Source organism: Cyprinodon tularosa, unplaced genomic scaffold (genome assembly GCF_016077235.1).
Source record: "Cyprinodon tularosa strain WSP-4 unplaced genomic scaffold, ASM1607723v1 ctg5, whole genome shotgun sequence".
Taxonomy (NCBI): Eukaryota; Metazoa; Chordata; class Actinopteri; order Cyprinodontiformes; family Cyprinodontidae; genus Cyprinodon; species Cyprinodon tularosa.
Genome location: NW_024039229.1, coordinates 4146957 through 4166425, shown reverse-complemented (window position 1 = coordinate 4166425; position 19469 = coordinate 4146957). Strand labels below are relative to the sequence as shown.

Here is a 19469-nt window from a genome sequence, read left to right as displayed (position 1 = left end):
ACACAGTTTCACCACTTTATTACAGTAAATGAGTCGATATCATACACACAGACAACAGAGACGGACAGGTTTGTGTTTTTCTCTCCCTTTACCCTTCAACCTTCTCCATCACCTGAACAGTCCAACATTAACAGCTTATCACAGAAGGAAAAGAAAAGACTAAAACAACGAGCGACACGTCAGCATCAGATTCATCAGAATAAACTGAGGTTTGAGGTAATGTGAAACATTTCTCTGAAATACTGCCCAGGATTTTAATAATCAGTCAGACTGTGCAGGGTTCTGATCCAAATGGGAGATGATAGAGGAGCTAGTTAAAACACTTCCTGTCTGAACAACGCCCTCTACAGGTAAGACATGGTAAATGAACATTCAGGCTCACAAAGCTGAGTAACCTGAACAGAAAACATCCAAAATAAATTACCTTCCTTCTTTTGGATCTATTTAGAACTTGGATTATAATAAAATAAAAACAATAAAACTTTGGAGGAATTAAACACAAAACAGAGCCTCAAACCGATGATCTCTGATTTGAATAATTTGACCGCCTGGTTTAGAAGCAGCGTGATTTGATCTCACCTCTAACCACACAGAAGTCCAGACAAAGAAATATAAAGAAACCGCTTCCCTTCGATGCAGATTAATCTGCTAAACAAATATTAATATTTCAGATGTTTAAAATTTTGGTCCATTTCTAACAATGTAATCAACTACAAAATTAATTTAAAAAACCAGATAACGCTGCCTATTGCAATATTTAGCTATTGAGCGTCAGGAGGTTACAAATGAAGGACTGTTTAAGAAAGACAGTCAGATTTGATTCGTCTTTAGTAGAAAACAAGAGTAAAAAGTGCTCAGAATGCTCTTGTGACTTATTTAAAACAAAAGTGATCGAATTTGAGAGTTGAAAATCACATTTTCTATACGTATCCAGAACTGTGCAAAACAAAAATCTGCTTTAAATACTTCAATCGCCCCAGAACTGTTAAAATATGTCCATGTTTAACATTTTTTTTTTTTCTAGAGGGCCTCTACATCATCTGGAAATCTGATAATTTTCTATGTCTGCATAGAAACGGAAAGAAATTAAATGTTTCTTGCTAAAGTCTCATGATTGGGTTAAACCTCGGTTTCAATAATCTTATGACTTAATTTCTGGTTCATGATTTATTTTATTATGATTATGTGACTGAAGATCATGAGTCAAAGGACAAAGATAAACCGTTTGTTCTCGCACCAACTTAGAAATTCGATTAATGAGGATAAAAATGTTAATTTCACAGTTTATTTTGTTTTATGGCTTCTGGACGCTTTGAGATCAAGGCTTTAAATCGGACATGTGACCCTAGGAATGGGTTTGGTTCAGATTTCAAACCCTTCAGACTTTATTACTATTAAACAAAATGTTTGACCGAGAAGAAAAAGAGGCTGGATTTTATTTACATTGATCAGATCCAGATTTCTTCGTAAATATCATCGATCGGTCTAAAAAGAGGCGTCAGAGCTCTTAATCTGAACTCATTCCAGGATCAGTTCTTCAGATCAAAAAGTGGCAGAAAACTCCTCAAAATGTTTGGAAATATAATAAAACTACAAATTAAAATGCTCCAGATCTAATTATAAATGGAAACAACCACAAAAATAAGTAGTTTAAGTTTTCAGACAAAGAGGTGGAAAGAAAACAAGCGACATTCAGTCAAGTTGAGTTTAATCTGAAGTAGGATCAGAGCGGAAGACGGCTTTTCAGAACAGAACCCTCTCAGAACTCGGGACGGACCCGGAGAGGACCGATGGAAGGAGAACCGCAGAGTTTCTTCACAGTTTTCACAAAAAATGACAGAGAGAGAAAAACATCATCTGCAAACATGAGTGGCAGTTCGATTTTTTTTTCTTTCCTTATTTACATTTTGAATTGTGGAGAAAAAAAAAACGTATTTACAAACTAAGACATCTTCATCGACAGAATGAGGAAGGTCAAATTTAACCGACTCTGTCTTTAATAAAAAGGAAAGAAATAAAATCAGTGATATTTACATGTGCAATAAGAGTGAAGAAATCAATGGCTTCTGAGAGTCGAGGAGAAAAAAATCGGCCCGGACTGATTCCTCCCTGCAGGGTTTTTATTTTATTTTCACGCTTTTTCATTGCCGCAGTAATCCTGACAGCTCTGAGCGCCGACGCGCCCTGCGGGGACGATCAGCAGCGCCGTGTGGACATAAAGCGGGCATGTGACCTCATCAGACTGGCAGCTTCCCAGTTAGAAACCAGTTGGCAGCGACTCTCCTCCTAATGTGTGAATTAAACAGCGAGAGGAGCTCAGGCAGCAGCTAGAAACAGCAGGCGGTCCGTATGGAACCGGAGTATCAAATATACTAAAACTACAAACTTCCAAGCGCTCCGACTAAAATCTGGCTCCTAACCCTAAAACAGTTGGCAGCCGTGAAGAATCTCCGACACACATAAGGAAAAACATTCGCCGGGTTTCTAAATTCTCAATTCCTGGTTAAAAGTTTCAATTCTCTGTCCTCAAACGAATGTGAGACAGAAAGACAGCAGCTCCCAGAAACCTCAACATCTGCCTGATCTTCAGCACGTCAAAAGAACTGAACGTAAAGCAGCTTTCATTCCATCGGATAAGCAGGAAAACTTCAACACTTCCGATAAAAAAAACTCCTCAGCTTGATTTAAGGGCCTTCAGATCACCGCTAAAAAGAAAAATAATTTGGCTTAATTCCTCCCCGAAAACATGGTAATACTCACAGATAATAAAAAGAAGTGTTTTGATAATGTTCAAATATAGAAAACCTTTAAAATAAGGAGCAAAAACATGAGAAGTTTTCACAGAAACGACTCGTTTCAGATTTCTTTAGAGCGTCGACTGATTAAACTTTTCTTTATTGCTCATTAATAAGAACCACAATCGTAATCTTTCATCAAACAGATATTTGTGATCAAAGCTTTGCTGAAAGATGAAGGCTTCTCCTTTCCTTTCATTGGAGGATGGAGAGGGTTTGGACTGAGCCGTCGCTTCTCCAACCTGAAAAAATTCCCTCCCTCATCCAGAGGAGGGCGCTCACCAACAGATGCTTATTTTGAGGCGGCTAATAAAGACCGACTGAGTGATTTATATTCAGTCGCTGATCAACCTGCGGTCAGGTTGGCTCTCGCAAACCAAGCGAAGCGAGTTATACTCAGCAGGATTTTGCATTAAAAGCTGGAAATCACTTGTTCTAATAACCAGATTGGTTCTAGTTTATATTTCTACGTTTTAATCTATTTTCAGACGCCTCTGCTACTGAAAAAAAACTTCCACTGTCTGAAGTCAAACCATCTGAGCTTCAATCCGTCTAACGTCTTAAAATAAGCCGTTCAGGAATCACATCTTTGAGCTACGAAGCTAGTTAGCTAATATAATCAGCCGGTTGCCTGGCAACAACAGCTTCAGGAATGCATCTCTAAGCGTAGCTGGTGCTAGTGCTTCTATTTGCACCAAAGCCGAGAGGCCGGATCACCTGCAGACCCGACTCTGGTGTCACTCGGACAGAATTCAGTCCATAGCTTTAAAACTGGGATTTAAAATCACAGAGGAATAAAAATCATAATATTATGTTGCCACATCATACAGAAAGTCAAATAAATTAACACAGAAGGCTAATTAAAAAAGAAGACGTTCTATTTCAGAGGACCAGCCCCCACTATCAAACCTCCTGCCGTTTCCACGCCAGCAGCTACAGAGCTAACAGTCATTTAACAGATTTACTGTACAGATTATTTAGAGGACAGAAAGCAGCAGCAGCAGCAGTGTGTGTGTGCGAGAGAAAGAGGCCTGCAGGTGGACGGCGACACGCTGCTTCAGATGCTGTTGAGGGATCCTGGTACCGAGCTGTGGTGAGATGAATCTGAACCGGGACCATCTGAGGAAAAGAACAAACAGGAACAAAAATTTAACCAGGCGACTCAACGAGCCGTCCTCTGAGCCTGCGGCCATCTTACGTCCAAGAACGTATGCAGCTCGTCTTGCTGGCAGTAGCGCCTTAACGCTGCACCGGCCGCCTGTGGCTTTAAGAATCGATTTAAAGATTTGATTGTTCTTTTTAAATCCCTGAATGGACCGTTGCCTCGTTTTTCCGGTGCTCTTCTCACTAGATCAACAATGTTTGCTGAATAGGGAAGAGAATCAAAAACCGTGTGTTCCAATTCCATGGCACTGTTTGGCAGCTCGCTTAACGATTCCAGGTAGTCCGACTTACGTCACGTTTTCTACGTAAGTTACGCACTCGGCATTCAGTAAGCAAGTACGATGTGACCAGGCGCAAGTCTAGAAAAGGAAAACAAAAGCGGTCAAAGCGATGGAAAGTTTGGCTTCATTTTAAGGAAGAGAAAGATGGAAACAAGGCGCTTTGCAATCATTGCAAAGTGGCAATAACATCCGTGGGAGGAAATTCTACAACATGCAGAAACACCTGCGCACACAACATGGCGTACATTTTAACGAATGCCGTGCTTTTGATAGCCTCGTGAGACCATCCTGATCTCGCGAGCTTTCAAGATTTCACTCACTAATCAGTCTGGAGACTCTCCGTTGAAGAAAATTTGGAGCCGTTCACCAAACGAACGTCCAATCAGCGTTGGCTTTGAGGCGGGTTGAGGTGTGACGCAACGAGAAGCGCGACAGTTCAGTCTAAAGAACATGGCTGCTTCAGCCGATGAAACTAGCGTTAGCGTGGCTATCGAGCAAGTTTTATCGGAATTACAGAGTATTTCTTCACTGAAAGAGCAAAACACTGCTCTGGAGGCTTTTCTCAGAGGAAAAGATGTTTTTGCTCTTCTCCCGACTGGTTTCGGCAAGAGTTTGATCTATCAATTGGCTCCTCTTCGTTGTCGCTCTGTTAGTACGTCATATGCTTCGTTGATCTGATTGGTTTATTTGGCTCGTCTATCACCAACATAGGCCAATCAGCTAACCAGTATTTTCGCCTCTTCCCAAAATTACTTCAACGGAAGGTTTCCAGATGGATATGCGGAGCAAATCCATCTGGCGGAGTCAGGTTAAGATTTTGATGCTTCCAGACAGAAGCTAAAGTTACGACCAGCATGGAAGGCAACTCTTAATGTGGTTCCTTGTAAATCAGACGCCATTTCTGGAAATAAACCCATTTCCTACCTCTCTTTGGGGTTATTAGAGACGCTACGAAGTTGCTCCGCAGTTCAGGGAGCGAGAGAAAGGTGACGCTCGTTTATTTAAATCAGGGGGAGATGAGTTTATTTCCTGAAATTGTACAGTATTGCTTTTTCATTAAACGGATGCCTTCTCCATTAGATTTAGATGACTGTGACGAGACGGGGAACCTGGCTGGATCAGAGGCTGCAGCTCCCGTTCACTACCTTCTGTTTTCGCTGAGGAAGGCAGAAATAGAATGGTCCAGGTGAAGGTAAATGAATGTCACCGTGCATCAAGTTCATTGTTTCACAGAATTGGAATCGTGAAAATCGTATCAATTCCCAACACTATTGCTGAACGTGTCGTTGTTGCTGCTGCCATCAACACCTTTGTTTATAAAGGTTAGAGATCGGCCTGTTTTCCAGTGTAGTCCTGTTTCTCTGACTGTATCTGGCTGGATGTGCTCCCTTCATCCCCTGACATGGTTTAGCTCGGAGCTCATCTGCCTGGCTGTGTGTTTACAGCTGCTTTTCTATGTCTGCTTCTGTCTCCTTGAACCCCAGTGGGCCTCAGCAGATGGCCGCTCACACTGAGCCTGGTTCTGCTGGAGGTTTCTTCCTGTTCAAAGGGAGTTTTTCCTCTCCACTGTCGCTATAAGCATGCTTAGTGTGAGGGATTGCTGAAGAGTCAATGAGTCGATGCAATCAACTGGTTTTCCTTGGACAGAAAACTTTGAATCAATCTGACTGGATGATCTGGTGATTGTAAAGTATCTTGAGATGACGTGTGTTGTGAATTGGCGCTATAGAAATAAACTGAATTGAATTGATTTGGTGGCAACATGAGAAAAATATAAAAGTTCACAATTAGATGATGTAGAAGAAGTTTCCCACCGTGGACGGAAGCAGCTGTATGAGAACGAGCGTGAGGAGGGATGAGGATCGAATTCAGCTGAGGCTGGATGGAGAGCTCTGCACAAAACAAAGGATTTCCTGTTAAGTTCAGATGCTAATCGAGACATGATCGGCGTGCCAGGAGAAAATGAGATCAAAACAGAAGATTTAAACAGTTCAGCAGCGTTTGCACGTACCTGTGGTGCTGAAGTTGAACAGCATTGGTAGCTCTCGTCCGCTGGGCAGCCGCGTGTTCGGCTGGCGGAGCTCGTCGAAGAAGGCGTGAGAGCAGGCCTCTAACGGGGAGAGGCGTGACGCAGGCGTGTACTCCAGCAGCCGGGAGCAGAGAGCGATGGCCTCCGGGGAGGTGCGCGGTTTAAACACCTGCGGAGGAAGAGCACCGTTTAAATCAGCAGGTTGTCTCTATAACCATTGAAGAGGTTTGATCTTGGCGAGACCGCAAGGAAAGTGCCATTTCTTACGCTGATATTCTCCAAACCAAAGTTACCTTTTCCACTGTGAATGTCCATGTAACTGAAATAAATCCACTCCACAACGTCTTGAAGATGAAAACTGAAGTTTAGTGCTCTTCTTAAAGCTTACAAAACGTACATTAATTTAACAAAAATATCCTATGATGAGAATAAAATGGTTTAAAGTGTCATAAAGTTGAAGAGCAACAGGTAAGAAGACTGTTCGCTTCCACGGTTCCTTGCAATGAGGAAGCCGGCTCGTCCGTCCTTAAAGCGACGGTACACATTTTTTAATCCAAAATCCAAGTAACCTTATAACCATGAATTCTTATTCTTTTAACTTTGTACATAAAATATTTATCATTTTAATCATGAAATATATCCATCTATGAAATTAGAAATTCAAATTAAATTATTATCTGTCCTTTTAAGCATTTTTAAGCAATTTCTATTTATTTAAACTAAAAGTCCACTTTGGCCGCTATAACCATGAAATTCAGTTTTACACATTTACACAAAAATAATGACTCAAAGGTAAAGATTACTTGGCAACAAACACAAGGAGCTACCCCCGTGCAAACCGAGTATAAGGAAGAATGAAAAGCATCAGGAAACCAATAAAATACATGAAAATGCTCCTAAAGACATGATCGCTCTACTGAGCGAGCAGCAGATGCAGAATCTTGAGGCCAAACCTCATTAAAGGTCTATAGGCAGGAGAAATTACAACTTTAACAGTGATGAGATTTTAAAAAAGAATGCTTCCTGATTAATTGGGGAGGTGATGAGGACTACAGCACCAAAAACAACGATTCCAGGAAACATCATAAAATATTCCATTAATAAATCAATTTTTTTATCCATATTTTGCAGCAGGGGCATTTACCTTTAGATCAAGAGGAAAACTAAACAACATTTAGATTTGTACAATTTGTGCGGCTTTAATTATAATCCAATGCTTGGGATTAATAGTACAATTTGATTAATTTAATCCTCCTATAGAGAACCTTTTCCAGAATGAATGGATCCCAAATAGAGATAATCTTTTTTTTTGACAAATTCAACATTAATGACTGAGTTTGATGCAGAAACAAAGAATCTAACTTGTCAACACTAGTTGCTAACACATGTGACAGAGCTCCAGCAGCAATATTCCAGCTGTTGGAAGATAACTGCTTTAAAACGCAAAGGAAAAGGAGATTAAAGGTTTAAAGTCATGTTTTATATGCCTTAAAAAAAAAAAGACCAAGCATCCGTCCTCATAGTGTTTAGTCATTTTTTAGCCTAAATCAGGTTCCAGCACCGGGTGAATTGAGCAGACGTAAACAGATGTGGCGCCATCTGCTGGTGGTTTCACAGAATGCCAGATGGCGACACAGCTTCACAGCCTTCAGACTTTATTCCATTTCGGTTTCATCCATTTTGAAATCAAATGTTTTAGCATTTTTCCACACTGGATCTTGAACTTTGCAGGGAGGAGCAAACTTACTTTGCCCCATCACTTCTTGTTTACCCTCTGGATAGTTGCACAACATCATGCCTATGTTATTCAAAAATATAAATAAAAGGGCTTTATTTATTTATTGGTATTTAGAAAAATAAATAATATGCAGACAGGAAGTGAACCACTGGTGTAAACTAAACCAAAAAGTTAAAGTTAAGAGAGAATCCACTGTTGTTGTTTTCAAAGTTTCAAGACGTTTCGCTTCCCATCCAGGAAGCTTTCTTAATTCAAAATGTCTGGATTAGCGTTGAGTTCCAGGCTTTATGGCGTAGCCTTGTAATGGCTCAGAAAAAACGCACATTGAAGCTGGAAAACAAGCTCCACCCCTTGATAATGGGAGTCGCTGAGGCTGTTATTAGCCTGCTAGCTAGTGTAACTAGTGTAAACATTTAAAGGATGTCATAAAACATGTCTATGCTCCTTTAAAACAGAAAGCTGTTAAAAGCAAAAGTTTTAAGTGTTCAAAAATATCATCTTTATTTCAATGTCTTCATGGTGCATTTATGAAACTGATTAAATCAGTTCTAGTAAAGAGCTGTCTGGGTCAAACGTACTTTAAACCTTTAATGTTTGAGGTGAGCGATGATTTGGTTTTGTGTTTCATGATGAGTGATTTATAAACCGGTGTTGAAATGTTCTTCCTGGGATTCCTCAGCAGGTTGAGCTATTTTAAAAATGGAGTAAAGCTCTGTTCCAATGTGTGCTAAAGACTCCACCTGCTGGTTCTGATTGCTGAATGGTTGAAGGAGAGATGAGCTGACTGCCACCTTTAGCTCCGCCCCCACTGCTCAACTCTCTGGGCCTCCATGCCTTTCAGATCAACCGGAAGCAGTTCCGCACAAATACATCGCAATATAATATATCTGGCAAACTGTTTTTATAAACGCATTTAAAAAAAAAAATTAAATTAAATTAATAAAGCATTTAGAAAGCCATGATAATCATATTTAATACATTTTAATGCCAATTAAGGCCTTACTTTAAAAAAAAGCAATAATTTTATGACTTTTAATGATTTTTAAAGACCCGCGGAAACCCTGAATTACTGCACATTGCCTCGCAAAAGAACATAAAGAACCAACATTTTGTATTATTTATAACATTGTTCTGAAATCCACACATTTTCAGAGTATAAATTAACTATATGTATTTATCTAACATGCGATTTAAATAATAAATATACTATTAAATTACAAAAAAAACAATAAAAATGTTTAATGTCCTATCAAATAATTAAAAATTACAAAATTAATCAAATTTTCTACAAATAATTAGCTTACTTCACTTTATATTTTTTAATATGTATAGATTGAAATAACTAAATGTATTTTTAGGAAGTCCCTAATGTGTATCTTTGGGTTTTTTGGGGTTACAGGCTGAAATGTTTGGGAACTGATGAATTGATGAACTCATACAACTTTTAAACATTAAGATATTTTCCTACTTTTCAGGTTCCTGCTGCCTGCATCTCCACAGAAATATCAGCTAATATTTCTAGTTTTTTAATCACCTTGGTCCATGGATGAGCTTTGATCTGTGGGAACTTAAACTCAGTGTAGTTTGGATTCATCTCTCGTATCTGTTCCCTCGTTGGCGTTCCCAACACCTGAACACAAACACAAGAGCAATGTTGATCGTATAGGAAACATTTCAGGAATCCCAGAAAGGATGCAGAGCTGCAAAGACTGAATCACCTTGATGATCTCCACCAGCTGGTCGACGCCGCTGTCTCCAGGGAATATCGGCTGCCCGAGGAGGAGCTCTGCCAGCACGCAGCCGGCCGACCAGATGTCAATGTTTGCTGTGTAGTCTGTGGCACCAAAGATGAGCTCCGGGGCGCGGTAATACCGAGAGCAGATATACGACACGTTGGGTTCTCCGCGAACCAGCTGCTTGGCACTAAGGAGAACCACAGAAATGGAAAAACATTTAAAGCAGGCGCGGTACAAGCATCTAACCTGACTCCCCCAGATGGATTTGCTCCGCATATCCATCTGGAAACCTTCCGTTGAAGTAGTTTTGGGTAGGGGCGAAAAATACTGGTTAGCTGATTGGCCTATGTTGGTGATAGACGGGCCAAATAAACCAATCAGATCAACGAAGCATATGACGTACTAATAGAGCGACGACGAAGAGGAGCCAATTGATAGATCAAACTCTTGCTGAAACCAGTCGGGAGAAGAGCAAAAACATCTTTTCCTCTGAGAAAAGCCTCCAGAGCAGTGTTTTGCTCTTCTTTCAGTGAGGAAATACTCTGTAATTCCGATAAAACGTGCTCGATAGCCACGCTAACGCTAGTTTCATCGGCAGAAGCAGCCATGTTCTTTAGACTGAACTGTCGCGCTTCACGTTGCGTCACACCTCAACCCGCCTCAAAGTCAACGCTGATTGGACGTTCGTTTGGTGAACGATTCCAAATTTTCTTTAACAGAGAGTCTCCAGACTGATCTGCGAGTGAAACCTTGAAAGCTTGCGAGATCAGGATGGTCTCACGAGGCTAACAAGCATCTACCTGCCAAATCAAAGACATCCGTTCAGAAAGCCGAATGTCAACGATGTAGAAATCCAATCCTGCAGCTTACCTGCCGAAGTCGCACAGCTTCAGGACGGCAGTTTCTGGATCAACAAGCAGGTTTTGGGGCTTGATGTCTCTATGGCAAACCCCCTGGGAATGGATGTAAGCCAGGCCGCGGAACAACTGGTACATGTACACCTGAGGAGGTAAAAATACAGCTAGAACATGCTGCTGAGGGTCCTCTGAAAGAGACTGCAGCTAAATCTGGTTCCCAGAGACACTTCAGGACCAGCGGAAAGCAGAAAGAGTCAAACATCAGAGCGGTGGGACGGTACCTTCACGTAAATGATCGGAATGATGCTCTTGGCTTTGTTGAAATGTCTGGCAACCCTGTAGACCATGTCAGGGACGAAATCCATCACCAGGTTGAGGTAGACCTCGTCTTTCTGAGCAGGATGGAAAGAAGTACTTTCAGATTTATATAAAAACTTTAAATCCATTTGTTTACAGCTAATCCTTTCTGCAACATTTAAGCTTCTATTGTTCCAAAAACACACAGAAAAAATGTAAATGCAAGTAGATTATTTGAGAATTTGCCAATAGAATAAGATGATTTATGTCTAAACTAACAAGAAAAACACTCCATTATGTTATTTCAAGTATATAATATCCAACTGTCACATTTTACATGTAAAAAACTCATTTGATTGTCTTATTTACCTGCTTAAAGTAGCAAATACACTTACTTTGAGAAATACTTCCAGTGTAAACCCTTTTTCAAAAGAAAGATTTTTTCCACCACATGAATACAAACATGCATCTATCATGTCCTTGTTTTTTCAGCTAATGATCTTATCATAGAACCAGGTTTTAGACGATGATTAGAAGAGATCTGGATATTGGAGGAAGATGGATATAGTTTGCAAAGAATGAGATAAAAAAAAAAGATTGATTTAATATGTTTTCCAATAATTTCATTTCTTTTTTCTGTTTGGATCCACATTGGAAAAATTCTTAAATCTCTTCCAGACATGTCCAGTGAGAAATAAGCTAAGAGGAAATAAGTTCTTCCACATCAGGAACAGGTACCTTCTCGCCGCTCGAGTAGAAGAAGTACCGCAGGCGGACAATGTTGCAGTGGTCCAGCTTTCTCATGATCTGTAGTTCTCGGTTCTGTACAAGAAGAAAACAAATGAGGAAGCATTTTTCCCAGAGTTACAGATCAGACAAAATTTCATAACGAACAAAGAGATCAACTCCAGATCACAGCCTTACCTTAAACCTCTTATCCTGCAGAACTTTCTTAATGGCGACCATCTCCTGGCTGTCGATGAGCCGAGCCTGGTACACGACTCCGAATGATCCATTCCCAATAACCTGCCGGGTTTTAGAGAAGACCAGACAGAGAGATGATGGGAATGACCAAACTGCACTGCAAAAACAATCCAGAAATAAGTAAAAAAATTCTTAAATTAAGTATATTTACCCTTAATTTGAGCAGGTAAATAAGATGATCTGCCAATGGAATGAGTATTTTTACTCTTAAAATAAGATAGTTAGATAATATTTACTTGAAATAAGACGATAAAATAGTTTTTTCTTATTTTAAAAGGAAATTGTCTTGTTCCATTGGCAAAGTGTCTTACTTACGTCCTCAATTCAAGGAAAAATTCACTTATTTTAAGAAAAAATAACTTATTGAGGTTTCTATTTTTTGCAGTGTGGATGCATTCATGGAGAAAACCCACACATCTTAAATGTAAATGCAACTAAAAGTGGAGCCGGTTGTACGCCGCCAAAAACCACTTTATTCACAGACTTCCGCTGAGTTCTTATACCTATTCTGGGCTTAAATTGGATTGGATTTGATTCCAATCGAACATTTTAAACGATTGCTCAAAGGTTTAGGAAATTAGATCTATGGTTTGTAACTGTTTTATGAATTTCTAATTATAGATGGATGTAATTGTAAACTGTAATGTAATTTGCAATGTAATCTTTTGCCGCTGCCTTGGCCAGGACTCCCTTGAAAAAGAGATTGTTAATCTCAATGGGAATTTTCCTGGTTAAATAAAGGAATAAAAAAAAAAAAATCATTATATTCTGATCTCTTACAGCATTTCCTACCCTAGCAGACGACCCTGACCCCTAATTTCACATCCATGTCACAGATAAACTACATCTTTGTTTGCAGAGTGAATTAGAATTCAGAAACCTCAAAAACATGACCTTACTTTTTCCATTTTAAAGCAGAATAACCAGAATATTAATAATTGCTCCATATTCCCCCGAAACATAATATCTCCTCATCTTTGCAGAATTACTGCAATTCAGCTACATTGGTCGTTTCCAGCTTTTAAGGTCATCCTTCAGCCTGAACATAGGGTTAACGTCAGGACTTTGACTAGGCCACTGCAAAGTCTTCATTTTGTTGTTCTTCAGGCATTCAGATGTGGACTTATTTCAGGTAATGAAGCCGCCCCAGAGCATCACAGTACCACAACCATGTTTTACAGTCTGATGTTCTTATATATATATATATTTTAGGGATGGAACCGTCGGAACCGTTCGGTTCCACTGTCTCGGTTCGGTTCGCGTGTGTTGCGTTCGGTTCATGCGCTGCTCCTTTTTCTCATAGGCGAAGCGTGTACACTCCACAGCAGAAGGTGGCAGTACTGCGACCAAAGCCAACCACCAGTAGTAAACAGGAAGAAGAAACGAAGCAGTGTAGCCGGGTGTAACAGAAAAAAAATCAGTTGTTGTGGAGAATTGTGTGGGTATGGCGAGTGGGAAAGAACAGGAGTTGGAAGACGCGCCAGCAGCACTTTATAGGTCTGCTGTATGGGACCGCTTTGCATTTAGAGTGACCTACGATGACGGCGGAAAGAAAGCTGTGGATAAAAATGCAACAGTGTGCAAGCATTGTGCAACACGTTTTGTGTATGCTAACAGCAAAATGACCAACATGTCATGCTAACAATAAAAAAAAACGGTGACCACGAAACCGTGAACCAAACCGACCGTGGATTTTGTGAACCGTTCCACCCCTAAAAAAAAAAATATATAAAAAAAATATATATATATATATAAACAACACGGCAAAATCCTTCATCTTTACCGTCGACAGGCTGCAGCCATGTCCCTAATTCTTCATTTTTTATTTTTTGCTGGAATGTGCATTTCCCATTTCCTAGCTTTTTCTCCGCCTCACACTTCCTTTCCGAACAAACTGCTGTTCCGCGCACACATACGGAACCAGTTATATCTGATATTATATAGCTGACAAAATAAAGCATTTTAAATGCCAAGATAATCACATTTAATGAATTTTAAAGCCAATTAATTGAGGGAAGTGTTGATCTAGTGGTTAGAGCAGTGCGCTTGTGCTCTGAGAAGGTTGAAAGCACCTGCACCCTGGGTCCGTGAGCAAGACCCTTAACCCAACACTGCTCCCTGAATGTGAAATTAATAAAGTTCAGTTATTTTATTATTATTATTTACTCCAGATGTAATGAGACACAGACCCTCTAAAAGGTTTAGCTTTTAGTTAAATGTACATTAACAAAATGTAAATATGGTTCTGTTCCCTCAGCAGTGTTTCAGGTCTTGGATTTCTGCCTTGCAGCCAATTTAGCCCAATTTCTTTCTGATGATGGGGGCATGACCTCTGACCTTTACTGAGGCAGGGAGGTCTGCAGGTCTTTGGGTTTTGTTGGCGAATCAGGACCTCTCTGATGAGTTTCGGGTAATGTAGATCGGCTGGTCTCTCCCGGGAAGGTTCCCCACTGATCCAAGGTTTCTCCATTTGTGGAAAATGGCTCTCACTGTGATTCACTAGAGTCCTGAAGCTTAAATAAATGGCTTTATGAGCCTTTCTGGGCAGATAGATCTGCTACTTTTGTCCCTTTTTGTTCTAACAAGGATCTTTGTTGAATTTATTTCTTGATTGAGAACAGGTGTAGCAACAGTCGGGCCGGGGTGGGGCTAAAAAGTGAAGTCCGGTGTGATAAACCAGTTATGTTTTAACAGAAAAGCACTTTCTCACACAGGGACGTGGAGGATTGGATTATTTTTCTCCTTTGATAAAAACCCTAATTTAAATACTGTTTCTCTGTGTCCTCTAATACTTATATTAATTTGTTATGTTATGAGACACTTTAAAGAGTAACAAGTAACATTTTGACAGTAAAATGAACCAAATTAAATCTTATTTGTCATCCGGGATGGAAGTAACCTTCCCTGTATACAGGTGCTGGTCATAAAATTAGAATATCATGAAAAAGTAGATTGATTTCAGTAATTCCATTTAAAAAGTGAAACTTGTATATTATATTCATACATTACATACAAACTCATATATTTCAGATGTTTATTTTGTTTAATTTTGATGATTACAAATGACAACAAATGAAAATCTCAAATTCATCATATCAGAAAATTAGAATATTACTGAAGACCAATAAAAACAAAGGATTTATAGAAATGTTGGCCAACTGAAAAGTATGAACATGAAAAGTATGAGCATGTACAGCACTCAGTATTTAGTTGGGCCTCCTTTGGCCTGTATTACTGCAGCAATGCGGCGTGGCATGGAGTCGATCAGTCTGTGGCACTGCTCAGGTGTTATGATAGCCCAGGTTGCTCTAATAGTGGCTTTTAGCTCTTCTGAATTGTTGGGTCTGGTGTATTGCATCTTCTTCTTCACAATACCCCATAGATTTTCTATGGGGTTAAGGTCAGGAGAGTTTGCTGGCCAATTAAGAACAGGGATACCATGGTCCTTCAACCAGGTACTGGTAGCTTTGGCACTGTGTGCAGGTGCCAAGTCCTGTTGGAAAATGAAATCTGCATCTCCAAAAAGTTGGTCAGCTGCAGGAAGCATGAAGTGCTCTAAAACTTCCTGGTATGTGGCTGCGTTGACCCTGGACCTCAGAAAACACAATGGACCAACACCAGCAGATGACATGGCACCCCAAACCATCACTGACTGTGGAAACTTTACACTGGACTTCAAGCAACGTGGATGAAGTGCCTCTCTTCTTTTCCTCCAGACTCTGGGACCTTGATTTCCAAAGGAAATGCAAAATTTACTTTCATCAGAGAACATGACTTTGGACCACTCACCAGCAGTCCAGTCCTGTTTCTCTTTAGACGCTTCTGACGCTGTCTGTGGTTCAAGAGTGGCTTGACACAAGGAATGGGACAGCAGAAACCCATGTCTTTCATACGTCTGTGTGTGGTGGTTCTTGAAGCACTCACTCCAGCTGCAGTCCACTCTTTGTGAATCTCCCCCACATTTTTGAAGGGGTTTTGTTTCACAATCCTCTCCAGGGTGCGGTTATCTCTCTTGCTTGTACACTTTTTTCGACCACATCTTTTCCTTCCCTTCGCCTCTCTATTAATGTGCTTGGACACTGAGCTCTGTGAGCAGCCAGCCTCTTTAGCGATGACCTTTTGTGTCTTGCCCTCCTTGTGCAAGGTGTCGATGGTCGTCTTTTGGACAACTGTCAAGTCAGCAGTCTTCCCCATGATTGTGGAGCCTATAGAACTAGACTGAAAGACCATTTAAAGGCTTTTGCAGGTGGTTTGAGTTAATTAGCTGATTAGAGTGTGGCACCAGGGGCCATCAATTTTGAACCTTTTCACAATATTCTAATTTTCTGATATGATGAATTTGAGATTTTCATTTGTTGTCATTTGTAATCATCAAAATTAAACAAAATAAACATCTGAAATCTATAAGTTTGTATGTAATGTATGAATATAATATACAAGTTTCACTTTTTAAATGGAATTACTGAAATCAATCTACTTTTTCATGATATTCTAATTTTATGACCAGCACCTGTACAACCAGTCGCCAAAATCAACGACGTCTTCCGTGTTTTTCCTTCTTTCATACCCAAAAGGTACGGATCCAAACAACTTTGATCATTGTAGTGTGTTGCTCATGTTTACTTTCTGATTTCTGAGCCAATCATGAGAGTCACCATGGTTGCCAAATAATTTGATATTTCATGTTTGTAGCGGCGGCTGAATCGTGTTCCTAGTTATCTTGGGTTTAGCTGCCTTACGTTCTTAGGAAGGGATTGTTTTTGTTTAGCGTGTTCTTCAGATTGCAGACACTTACTGCTCCTTTGAATGTAGCAAAATAAGAAAATAAAATCACGAACTATAAATGACACATTCCACTTTATCAGAAAATAAGTAATTATAGGTTCAATTTAAATCTTTTGCTTCATATCAGGAATAAAAAATCTGTCCTGTTGAAACTATTTTACCCTAAAATCTGGATGGACAGGTTACGCTATTGGTAAATAAATAAACATTAACCTGCAGCATTTTGTTTGCAGAACAGCATTTCAATGACCTGGAACATTTTGACAAAAACAACCGTCCCTGAAAGACGGCGCATTGCAAAACACTCATGACTGTAGAGAAAAGGGGAAATGTAGGTTTTGCAAGAAAAATGTTTTTGTCAAAGTGCACCAAGAGCAAACAGAATAAACACCTGGATTTGATTTGTATTTATGCGAGCCTGTAAAAAGACCCACGCTGTGCAGAACAGATTACCCCCCGCCTCCTGAAGATCAGCCGTAAGGAAAGAGCTCCGAGCACAGAGACCGACTAAGCTACGCAGCTCAGCAGTGTGCAACATTTCCTGTGGAAAACAGGAACAGCGTTTCCCTCTAAGAAGAGATTGTTTACATGTTTAAAATTTGTCTTCACTAAAAAGAGCATCAATTCAAAACCTCTTTAGGGGTGGATAGCTTCAATGCAGCACAGCATATTCTGCTAGATAAATAATCTACGTCCCCATTAAGAGTTAAATGTTATAAATGAGCAACAGATCATTATTATCTAAACTGTTTAAAAAAAACTGCAAAACAATTTGTCCATTTAAGAATAAATTGGATAAATTGGATCTTTTACTGCAGATATCGGTTGAAGTGATTAAAAAGCTGAGCTTTAACCATCAGCTCTTTATGCAAGAAAAACAGTTGAATTTTCAGCCAAAAGGTTAAAAAAAAATAATAAGATTATTCATCTGCAGTTTTTACACTTTCCTAAATGCAAGTATCTGTTTAATGTGGAAGAGGATTAGGGCCACTGAAAAAAAAAAAAAATAAAGGTTACCGGTAACTGATTTTTTAATTTTATTTCGGTTTAGTATGGGAAAAAAGTCAGAATTCTGACTTTTTTCCCATAATACAATTCTGACTGAATTCTGACAATAAAAAAGTCGGAATTCAGACTTTTTTCCCCATACTAAACCGAAATAAAATAAAAAAATCAGTTAACTTTTTTTTTTTTCAGTGGCCCTAATCCTCTTCCGTAGTTTAAACCCAAAACCTATACTACTTAACATTTTAATTCCCCAAACCTGAATATAATAAATAATCCAAAATTTCATCTAAAAATTTCACCAGAATGTTATAAAAGAGCTGAGATGTTTTAACTGGAGCTGTTTGATATTCAATAGAACAAAACCTTTAAAGATTAAAAACATAAATGATGTCAGAGTGTCTTTCATTATGGCTGGGTGGAGCAGCAGGTTTCCATCTCAGAAATATAACCAAGCCTGATTAGAAAAAGAGCCAAAGGTCAAAAACATTTATTATCTGCACCTGCGGCATCAAAGCGCAAGTGGAGGGTTGAGAGAAACATTTCAGATCCAGAAGTAAATCAACTCTTCTAGGTTAACTGTAGGTTACCCTGCAGGCAAACTTCTCTTATATTACTGAATTTATTGGCTGGAAATAATCTTACAAATAATCTCAAATATCTTAGGTGAAACACTTTTTTAAAAGAGTAATCTGATCATTTAAGGGATTTTTGTAAAAACCAATAACAAAGACAAAAAGATAGCTAAACAAAATGAAAAACTAAAAACTTTAGCTTGCAGTTTGAATTATACCCAGAGGCACTTTCACATTTCTGAGAAACCATTCAAATTTTCAAAAGCCAGTGACCCATTTCTAAGAGTAAACAATCCTCTAAAGCACACAGCAAATGAAGCATCATTTGTCTTTGACTCTGTTGCATCCTGAAAAGATCCTGTCCGTTTATAAGATCAGAAAGCTACGGAAGAGGATTAGGGCCAGTGGAAAAAAAAAAAAAAAAATTAACTGATTTTTAAATTTTATTTCAGTTTAGTATGGGAAAACAGTCAGAATTCAGACTTTTTATCAGAATTTTGACTGAATTCTAACAATAAAAAATAAGTCAGAATTCTGAGATTAAAGTCAGAATTCTTAGAATAAAAGTCAGAATTCTGAGATTAAAGTGAGAATTCTGAGATTAAAGTCAGAATTCTTAGAATAAAAGTCAGAATTCTGAGATTAAAGTCAGAATTCGCACTTTTTTCCCATACTACACTGAAATAAAATAAAAAAAAATCAGTTAACTTTTTTTTTCAGTGGCCCTAATCCTCTTCTGTAGAAAGCAGTTGGGGGGTGCAAAATAATCGCCATGACGATGCATCGCCATTCTAATTTTTGTGATCTACTGCATCGTTTCTTGACGCCAATTATCCATTCTTAATTTAAAAAAAAGGAAAGCAATTAAATACATGATTGGTTGGCGCACATCAGCCAAAATCAAGTGGAATACAACTTCCAGTCCAGTAGGTGGCGCTGCGGATGTGTTGATGCCCGCTGCTTGTGTCACGGTATTTCCGGCTGTGGGATACTGCGACGCGTCATTCATAAAGAAAACATTCGCCCGGCTCCGTCACATTTCAAGTCAGATGTTTGGATGCATTTTAGCTTTAAAAACAAAATTGATATGATGCACGTAATTAGCAAAATTAGAAAATGTCATATATTTGAATGTTTTCATTTCATTGGTTTAAAGGACCACTGAGGCCATGTGAACACCAGTCCGACCATCCTGTGCATATCTTCAGTTTTCATGGTGAATT

At 39.2% G+C, this 19469-nt stretch overlaps 1 protein-coding gene across 1 annotated transcript in view; it reads right to left on the bottom strand.

Annotated features, from left to right (window-relative positions):
- Positions 1-2713: 2713 nt before the first annotated feature.
- LOC119795018 (glycogen synthase kinase-3 beta-like) overlaps positions 2714-19469 on the bottom strand; it is a 30161-nt gene continuing 13405 nt past the window's right edge. The window contains exons 3-11 of the mRNA XM_038302822.1: positions 11822-11923; positions 11636-11719; positions 10882-10992; positions 10614-10744; positions 9726-9930; positions 9542-9637; positions 6252-6438; positions 6055-6132; positions 2714-3914 (exon numbers count right to left, since the gene is read on the bottom strand). Coding sequence (XP_038158750.1) covers positions 3853-3914; positions 6055-6132; positions 6252-6438; positions 9542-9637; positions 9726-9930; positions 10614-10744; positions 10882-10992; positions 11636-11719; positions 11822-11923 — 1056 coding nt within the window. The 3' untranslated portion in view covers positions 2714-3852. The remainder of the gene's footprint in view (positions 3915-6054; positions 6133-6251; positions 6439-9541; positions 9638-9725; positions 9931-10613; positions 10745-10881; positions 10993-11635; positions 11720-11821; positions 11924-19469) is intronic.